At 33.2% G+C, this 10,783-nt stretch overlaps 1 protein-coding gene across 1 annotated transcript in view; it reads left to right on the forward strand.

Moving 5' to 3' along the window:
* Positions 1-10,467, forward strand: part of LOC145259061 (delta-like protein 1) — a 185,705-nt gene extending 175,238 nt beyond the window's left edge. The window contains exons 7-9 of the mRNA XM_080116687.1: positions 1,803-1,969; positions 8,056-8,269; positions 9,828-10,467. Coding sequence (XP_079972813.1) covers positions 1,803-1,969; positions 8,056-8,269; positions 9,828-10,420 — 974 coding nt within the window. The 3' untranslated portion in view covers positions 10,421-10,467. The remainder of the gene's footprint in view (positions 1-1,802; positions 1,970-8,055; positions 8,270-9,827) is intronic.
* The last annotated feature ends 316 nt before the right edge of the window (positions 10,468-10,783 follow it).

Consider the following 10,783-nt stretch of genomic DNA (forward strand, 5'->3'; position numbering starts at 1 on the left):
ACTAAAGCCTGATTGTCACAGCTGGTGAATTTCAAAAATGCAATCTGGACGTGATGACGCTTTAGAAGAACGATATGCAATAAAATTCTGTTTAAAACTTGGGAAAAATGCCAGAGAGACTGATAGAATGCTTCAGGCTGCTTTTGAACCATCTTGCATAAGTTGAGCATCAATTTTTGAGTCACATAAGAGATGCAAAGGAAGGCAGGGTGTATGTGAGGGATGGTAAGAGGTGTGGAAGGAGTAAAGAAGTCAGAACACCAAAGTTGATTGACCAAATAAAGAATTTCATGGGTAAGGATCATTGTGTATCTATAGAGGCAATAAGTTTGATGCCAGTGTAGGAACTGTGCATGCAATTATTCGCGAGAAACCAAAGATGAAGAAGATTTGCATGAAGTTTGTCCCAATGGTGCAGCTCACAACTCCATTCTTGCCACAGACTATTTGACCAAGATGGGCATCAGTTCTTTAACCCCCCCTACAGTCTAAACCTTACTCCTTGTGACTTTTTCTTATTCACTAAGCTCAAGAAAAAACTTAGAGGCTGTCGTTATGAGGCAATTGAGGAAATGAAAGGAGCTCTTCTTATTTTTTTCTAATGACAGATGATGACTCTGGAACCATTAAGCCAAGAAACAGAAAATCTTCAGTTTTATTGTCTATTTATGTATTATTTATATAAGATGAAATGCTTTTGTATTCTCCTTAGTTTACTTTAATTCCCTTTCGAGGTTAGAAGTAGAAAACTTCAACTCATAAAGGATAACGTCGAAGAACGTGGTGTCAATCGTGTAAAAATACAAAAAACATCAACAACAAATCTTAAGACTATCAACATTGATGGCGCAGCAGTATATATAAAAAAAAATTCTGACAAATGTTACACATAAATTAATGACAAATGTTACACATAAAATTAATGACAAATGTTACACATAAATTAATGACAAATGTTACACATAAAATTAATGACAAATGTTACACATAAAATTAATGACAAATGTTACACATAAAATTAATGACAAATGTTACACATAAAATTAATGACAAATGTTACACATAAATTAATGACAAATGTTACACATAAAATTAATGACAAATGTTACACATAAAATTAATGACAAATGTTACACATAAAATTAATGACAAATGTTACACATAAAATTAATGACAAATGTTACACATAAATTAATGACAAATGTTACACATAAATTAATGACAAATGTTACACATAAAATTAATGACAAATGTTACACATAAAATTAATGACAAATGTTACACATAAAATTAATGACAAATGTTACACATAAAATTAATGACAAATGTTACACATAAATTAATGACAAATGTTACACATAAAATTAATGACAAATGTTACACATAAAATTAATGACAAATGTTACACATAAAATTAATGACAAATGTTACACATAAAATTAATGACAAATCTTACACATAAAATTAATGACAAATGTTACACATAAAATTAATGACAAATGTTACACATAAAATTAATGACAAATGTTACACATAAAATTAATGACAAATGTTACACATAAATTAATGACAAATGTTACACATAAAATTAATGACAAATGTTACACATAAAATTAATGACAAATGTTACACATAAATTAATGACAAATGTTACACATAAAATTAATGACAAATGTTACACATAAAATTAATGACAAATGTTACACATAAAATTAATGACAAATGTTACACATAAAATTAATGACAAATGTTACACATAAAATTATGAAATTCATCTGCTCATTTTTTTGTGTTTTTTCCAGATGAAAACTATTGCAGTAAATACAAACCTTGTCAAAATGGTGGCAGCTGCGATTTCGATCCAAGTTTTAATTATACTTGCTCGTGTCCACCAGAATTTAAAGGAGCTAACTGTGAATTTCCAAAATGTCCTCGTGGGAAGCACTGCCTAAATGGCGGCAAATGTGTGGTAAGTCTACCATGATGATATCTTACGAAAGAAATAGGAATATATATGATGCAATCTGATTTATAGTTGTGGAAAGTTTCATCGAAATCGGGGATCGAAAAGATCGGAATTTTTTGGAGGTATTGAATCGGTATCGAAACTAGAAAATTTTGACCGATGCAAAAAAAAACGATTCTTTTAATTGTTTTTTTTGTTTGTTTTTTTGTCTTGTTCTGCTTCTTATTAAACCTTGATTTTCCTTTGGTGATATCGATGATAAAATGATAAATATTTATCGATTTTAAACTAAAATCAAAACTAAAATCGATATATTCTCTTCACAAGTGTAGTTTTACATTTTCAAAATATATGCACATATTACATAGGTTTTTACGATTATCCGAAAATAAAAGAAACTAACATTATAGCTAACTATTTAAAGATTTGAAAAGAATCGGAATCAGTAATTTTATCGGAATCAGGAAAAATATTGTAATCATCTCATCACTATATACATAGTCGATTTTTTCAAAAAAAAAAATCATTTCAGCGAACTTCTTAATATGCACAGTCGTAGATATGCGAGCGACTACATAAAGATGAATTAATTTGCATATTCATTTAAAAACGAATGTTTATTAATTAATTACTTTTTATTTTACTATCACGCTGAATTCTATTTATTTTACTATCACGCTGAATTCTATTTATTTTACTATCACGCTGAATTATATTTATTTTACTATCACGCTGAATTATATTTATTTTACTATCACGCTGAATTATATTTATTTTACTATCACGCTGAATTATATTTATGCACATGAAATGTTATATATTACCTTATCAGTGTGTTTGCTAAAAGTCTCTACCAAACTCCTATTTGAATATTTGATCTACAGAGTTGAATTTTAGTTTGTAGTGTATCTGGTTCTGCAGTATACTTTGAGTTTTAGCCAGTAAAATAGCTACTAAGGGGTCAAAGTTGAAAACAATTGACTTTCACCTGGCATAAGTGGGATGCATACGTTTTTTTTTGTTTTGTTTTTTACGCATGCGTGATTAAAAGTTATAGGTAAAACAACGTTATTTATTTATTCATTTTATATTTTTGCAGTTTTTATATATGTATGAACTTGGATCATATGCTTACGGGTAAGGCTATAGAGAGTTATGCTTATATGTTTGGGTTTTAACTGGTGATATACAAGTTATTTATTTAAACGTATATTTCGACCGGGCAACGCCGAGTCGCCTGCTAATATATATATATATATATATATATATATATATATATATATATATGTAACCCCTCCTGTGGAGAAGGTGATTAGGGCCTCTGTTTATCTGGAATTCTCGGCTCGTGTCATCTAGTCTTCTCTAAGGTTGTTACATGAAATCTGGTATGCTGAAAACGAATAACAAACTCACGCAGGCAGAAAGACAACAAACACTTGTATATAGTCTACTGAAGCTTAATTTCGCAAATGTTTTTACAAATATGATTCATTTCTCAGTAAGCACTTTCGGAGTTTCAAATCTCTTCACAGACAACGACGGACGGTTGGATGAGGAAGGTGGAGGGGTAACGTCTCTATACGGTCTGTTCTTCTCGAATCAACAAGCAATCTCTCCCATCTCTAACTGACTAATTTTAGCACGACAGTCGTATATATAGTAAGGTATGTGGATGGGGTGGAAGCTCTCCCAGCCAATGAGATTTAGCCACGACATCAAAAAGCCCCAGGTTTTACGTGGGTACATTTCCCAAACCTGAGATTTGAATTCTGATTCTCACGAACGTCAAGTTCTGACATCCGACCTAGAATTCACCAAGGCCAGACAATGTTATACGTGAAATTTCCTGTCATCAACTTAACTGCAAAACATATTTCTCTGGTTTCAAACAATATCTATTTTGACATGAAATAAAATATATATATTTATCTTCTCTATCTTAAATCCTTGGGTTATCTGGCGTCACCCGGGAATGATAAGCTATCTCAGCGTAGTTCTAAGCTCCTCAATGAGGAATTACATCACATCAACGTACGAATCGACGAGAAACAACAATCCAATTGATATGAATTAAAGACGCTTGGATTCTTTTTAAATAAAAAGTTAGTTTTAGACTCACATTTATGCAGTACATGATAATGGTCATCATCATCATTATCATGTACTGCAGAAGTGTGAGTCTAAAACAAACTTTATTTTAAAAAAACAAAAAGGAAAGAGGAAAAAGATCAGGAAGGAAAAGGGACAAAAACGGTCCAGCCGCTGATCACTTACTATTTATGACTTTTGGAATGTTCCTTCATGTGTATTTTACATGTATATGTGTGTGTACGTGTGTATAGGAATATGTATGTACGTATATGTGTGCCTCTACGTGATTATGGTTGCATGTGTGTGCACATGCATACGCATGTTGGCGTGCATCTGTATGTACGCATGTGTTTATTTCTGGAGAGGGTTGCCGTAAGCCATAGTGAAGGCAACCCTCAAGGAGAGGCAAATCTCTGATTTAAAACAAAACAAACAAAAAACATAAGCGGGAGACGAGCATTAAGCTGGTCTGCAGTTTGACTGGTGATGGCTATCTTGCTCTTGCTTGTTGCTGGATGTAAACATTTTGAACCAAGAGAGAGATTTGGCTATCGTACAAAGCTAAAACTCTGTAACATTATCTGTGTGTAGACACTCCCTCAGCCATTTGTCTATAAAAAAAATGGTCCTGTGGCGATGGAAAAGTTGGGATGCGTATAGGCCTGAAGTGCTGGAAGAATGTAATAATTGATCTGTCATCATTATATGTATATATGTATGTATAGGCGTATGTATGTTTATGTGTGTATATCTATGTGCATATGTATGTATATGTGTGTATATATGTTTGTGTGCGTATGTATATACGTATATATATATTGTTTGCATGTGTGTATGTGTATATATGCATGTGTGTATGTGTATATATGCATGTGTGTATGTGTATATATGCATGTGTGTATGTATGTATATCAATGCATGTATATGTGTATGTATGTGCATGTATGTGTATGAGTGCATATTTATGTATGTGCATGTATATGTAGGTAAGTGTATGCATATATATGTGCATATGTGTGCATATGTATATATGTATGTATATATGTGTATGTATTTGTATATGTGTGTATGTATAGGTATGTATATGTATGTGTATTATGCAGTGTATATGTATATATGTGTGTATGTTTACAGATATGTATGTGTATACGTGTATATGTGTATATTTGCATTTATATATATATATATATGTATGTATGCCTTTGACTGTCTTGTGTATGTTTATGTATGTATATGTATGTGTATGTATGTGTATTATGTATTGTGTATGTATGCATATATGTGTGTTATATGCATGTATGTATGTATGTATGTATGTATGTATGTATGTATGTATGTATGCGTGCATGTATATATATGTATGTATACTAATGACCCTCTTCAGTTTCATGTCTGCTTGAGCGTGTGAATTTTGTCCGCAGGACTAAAGTCATTTTCGGCTCATGAACTTTCAGTGCCTGAGGGAGTTGCACTCGTCTGACAAGATGTTGCAATCATATATATGTGTGTGCAAGGTCATTCAAACATAACCTATTTTTTAACACAAAAACTTGAAGAGCTACGAAGACGGGAGTGGTACCATTAAAACTAGTCACCTTTTATGCTATAGAATCTTCCTCTATTATCACCACCATTCGCAATGCACTTTAGCCAACGATGAACGAGTTGTCTCGGTTATAAAAGTCAGCGCCTATCGAGGGATCAATTTTTTCACGACTGCGATTACAGCGTTATCATCGGGAAAATGCTGCCCACATAATGCGCTTTTCAGCGGTCCAAACAAATAGAAGTCTGACGGTGCGTGGTCTGGACTATATGGTGGATGAGACAGCAGCATGTCCAGTCGAATTTTGTCACACATCCCTTGAACTTCAAACTTGTGTGTGGCCTGGCATTGTCGTGTAACAACAAAATGTTTCCACTTTTCTCGGGCCTTTCGCGGGCAATCCAGGCTTTCAGCTTTGTCAACGTCTAAGTGGCAGTTAACTCTGGGTCCAAAAAATCCAGGATGGATGATGCCCTTCCTGTCCCCAAAAAACGGTGCACATCACTTTTCCTGCAGATGTCTGCTACTTGAACATCGTATTTTTTGGGGAGTGTAACTAGTGACATTCCATAGACTCTGGCTTGTAGTAGAGAAACCATGTCTTGTCACCAGTGATGTTGTGGTCCAAAAATCGTTCACCTTTGACTTTATATTAATTTAACGAATATTGACAGACATCCTGTTGTCATGCGTGAGCATTCATGGAACCGAACTAGCACACATTTGACTGTATCTTATGGATGACAACATCGTTTCGAGTGCACTGAGACCCATGTTCAATCATACACGCATTTTATCTGCCATTATTCGCCGTACTTGCTCGAGGCGACCAGTGTTTTCGCTGGAGGGGGGATATCTGTCGCCACTCTGAAAGCGACCTGCCTATTAGCTGACATTTAACTTAACAGTAGTGCTGACAGCAACTGCATCAGTTCGTAAGCGTTCAATAGGCGCCGGTGAATGTTGATCGGTTCAATTTGTTCTGCATGGGGGAATTCAGTGAGACACTTCTGCTTCTGACTTATGCCTAATTGACACTTCCGCTTCTGCTTATGCCTAATTGTCTATGACAAAAGGTTGCTTTCTTAGAGTCTCATACCGTCAATATCAGCAACATAGAGAAGAAGCTTTCAGGTCATGAATGCAAACGTTTAGCCACCATAACAATGCGATTTGCGATCTGCTCTGATTTCTTTTTATTTCGCACGAATGAATCACATGAGATTGCAAATTGCATTGTTATGGTTACTGAACTTATACATTCATGACCTGAAAGTTTCATCTTTCTGTTGCAGATAGTGACGATGTGAGACTAATTTTGTCATGGATGTGCGTAAGAAATCCATTGTCATTGATGTACATCAGAAAAAGAGATGCATCATTAAATTTGAGAAAAAATTGAATGGTGGTGACTATGTATGAAAAAATTCTGGAGCACAAACAGTCGCTCATTCTAATGATACCACTCCGTCTTCGTAACTTTTCAACATTTACAGTTAAAAATATATGAAGCTTTGTTTGGAACGACACTCGTATATATATATATATATATATATATATATATATATATATATATATATATATATATATATATATATATATATATAAAATAATTTTGGACCATCTTCCAATTACGTGATATCCTTGGATTTTACTTGTGCGAATGGAAAATTAAATTAACTTTCTTGGACGTACATTTTTGGATTTTACCGTCATTGGATGCTTTTCTTTTCACCTGGCTGTCCATTTTTCTTCACCATTTTCCCTCTGCTTCACTTTTTGTTGTCAAGTAAGATCTTTGGCTTGCTTGCGGTTTCATCAAATACTTTTGTATGCAAAATCCGATGCCGCATTTTGCTAATTCCTACCCTCTGATGAGAAGGAACGTATTTCTTCGAAATTCCGCGGATTAAGGACTATCTACTTATTAAGTGTTTCCTTTTCAAATTAAATATGTTTTTAACTATTTTTTCAAAGTGTTTTTAACATGTTTTATTAACTATTTGCTCTTCATGTGTTTTTCTATTTGCAAAGTGACTTCGGTGATTAAACATTTAATTTTTTATATATTGATTTTTAATCGAAAATTTATTTGAAATAATTTTTGAAATTTTGTTTTGAGATTCATTAATTTTCACTGTTCTCTTCCCTTCGCTCGTATACAAGGCCACCTCACTGAATACATCCTCCAGTCTCTCTCTCTCTCTCTCTCTCTCTCTCTCTCTCTCTCTCTCTCTCTCTCTCTATCTATCTATCTATCTATCTATCTATCTTTTAGTATGCTTGTTTATTTGGCACCTTTGCTTTTTAGCGTCTCATTATTTATAAATTTGAGAATTAAAAAACTCGAAAGTGTTTAACCGATGAAAGTAAAAATACTTCCGGGTAACGTCGGTAATAAAGTTATATGCTGTTAATCATATAATTTTTTTTTTTAATTAATTTCTATCAGGAAATCACAACTGGCTTCCGATGTCATTGTCCGGAGAATTATTATGGTGATAAATGTGAAAACCGCGTCAGATCATGCGATGAAATTGTCTGTGATAACCATGGCACCTGCGTGACTGGTGAGCTTGGTGGCTGGTGCGCATGCCCCAAAGGCTTCAACGGAAGTCGATGTGAAAACGAGATCAACGAATGTCAGTCTTCGCCATGTCTAAACGGTGGGTAACTATGGAATGTTGAATAGTTTCTCATGTGTAAACATGAACCACAAACATAATGAATCATAACTTGAAATATTATGAAATAGAAATTTGGTTTATAGTTTTATGCATTTATTTTTCAAAAATTGGACTTTTTAATAGAACATTTATTTTGTTTATTATTAAATTTCTACTCTTTAATTTTCCGTAATTTTTCTGGTGTACACTAATATTATTCATAATTAAGTTTTCTTGTTATTTTATTTTGAACTACCATATTTCATTTTTAAGCGCAAAATGCTTTACATTGACATATCGATTTCTACAACACGCAAATAAACATTTACATATCGATTAACACGCAAATAAACATTAACATATCGATTAATACGCAAATAAACATTGACATATAATCAACACCAAAGGCCCGGTTCGAAATTCTGTTGTCCGGTTCCGAAGCATCTTTAAAAATATGCACCTACGTTAGCCGAAACGTGATGAGAATAATTCAAATACAAATAACATTCCTTTTTATGGAGTCTTAAATTTTTGTTATTTTTGCATTAAAAAAACTAACCGAATAAATTCGAAAGTTTCATCTACCTTTCTTCATTAGACTGACAGCTTCTGCTTATTTAATTATATTCTACAAAACATGGAAATATTGAATCTGTAGCAATCTGTAAACATTCATAAAAAGCTTCTAAGTTAATCGATATATCTTATAACGTATAATCATCTCTCCTGAACACTTAGCCTCGTTTAATAATACTAAAGCGGCAGTAGCAGTTAGACTATCGGCATTCTACGAATATATCCCCATTGTCACTGCTGATTGAACGCTATGAAACAGTACTCATGAGAGATAGTGTTAATTATTTAAATAAGACGATGAAAATCTGTTGGATATGTAAAACAGAACAAGGAACTGAGGAAAAAATGCTAAAAACAAATGAGAAAGAGTCGAAATAGGATTAATAGTATCATATTATCTCCATAAATGCTAAAGTGTTTTTATCACGTCTATTTCAACATTAAAACGGCCAACTGTTATTTTAATCAATAATACGACATATTTTGAAACATTTTATTTATATATAGTAGATAACACAGATCCAAACACGCATATTTTCAAAAATTGTTTATAATAAATTAAGGTGCTAATGCAGAGAGTGGTCCGCGCTATTTTTTAATCGTATTTCGACGTTTAATTAAAGTTTTATGATATGTTTTTTTATTTAATTGTACAGAATAGGTACAAAACACCCTCCCATCCCCATGTTAAGAATGGCTTTTTAAATAATAACGTTATTATTTCAGCACAGATCACTCTCTGCATAAGTACCCCCCCCCCAAAAAAATGAATTAATAAAAAACATAAATTAGCTTTTTTATAATTATGTTCATTAATTTTCAAGGGAGGTAATATGATTGTTTTTAAGATTACAATACATTCATCTCAACTATATGCAATATAAATTATAAATTTCACAGAAATACTTGTGTCAGCATAACATAATTAGAACTGTACAAAAAATGTTAATTTAAATATATATTTTATTTATTTGTTCCATAGGTGGTACATGTTTGGACTTGATCAACAACTACAGCTGCGAATGTCAAAATGACTATGGCGGACGTCATTGTGAACTCCATCTTCCTTGCCCATGTAAAAATGGTGGAACGTGCGTGACCCCTAGCCAATGCAAATGCCCTAAAGGATTCACGGGGCCTCGTTGTGAAATTATCATCAACAAATGCAGCAAACTACGTTGTTTGAACGGTGGTTCATGCTTATCCTACCCACCGACTGGGCGAGAGGAATGCGTGTGCCCGCTCGGATTGACCGGATCTGAGTGCCAGTATAAAGACTACTGCGTTTTAAAACCTTGTCGCAACGGAGGCATTTGTAGATACACGAAACGTCGGCCTGGTTTTAAATGTTTTTGCCCATCAGAATTTGGTGGTTTAACGTGCGAATTTGACAAACGACTTGAAGAACAAATGCGAAGCATGTCGGACGATGCTTTCATGCAATCGTTTAAAGCTGGACGATCGATCATGTCACGTGCATGCACTACACATGCGCAGACGACACAGCGGTTCTGGTGGCAATTTCTGATAGTCTTAGTATTGACTTTCTTCCAACATATATTTGCTCATAGATGACATTAAAACGTGACGTACTCAGCGAATGAATAACACAACCAAGAAAAGCAAATGTCAATTGCTAATCTTTATTTACTTTGTAAACTGGAGATTTTCCATTTATTCCCCCTTTTTATGCCTTTTTACAATTAATGTTGTGCAAATTCTTTTTAGTATTTCGAAAATTTGTGCAATTTATTGAAATTTTTTGTAAAAAAATTTATTTTAATATCTTATTTAATAGTTAACTAGCAATTAATATGAATAATAATAATTACGTACCTGTAAAAAAAAAAGAATTATAATTTATTTGAAAACATCTTTCTCCAAACAAGACTACGCAATCCTATTATTTATATTAGAGATGTTGTTTAAACTTGGTTT

This window comes from Euprymna scolopes, chromosome 34, assembly GCF_053919585.1.
Source record: "Euprymna scolopes isolate OS-2025 chromosome 34, ASM5391958v1, whole genome shotgun sequence".
In the NCBI taxonomy this organism is placed as follows: Eukaryota; Metazoa; Mollusca; class Cephalopoda; order Sepiida; family Sepiolidae; genus Euprymna; species Euprymna scolopes.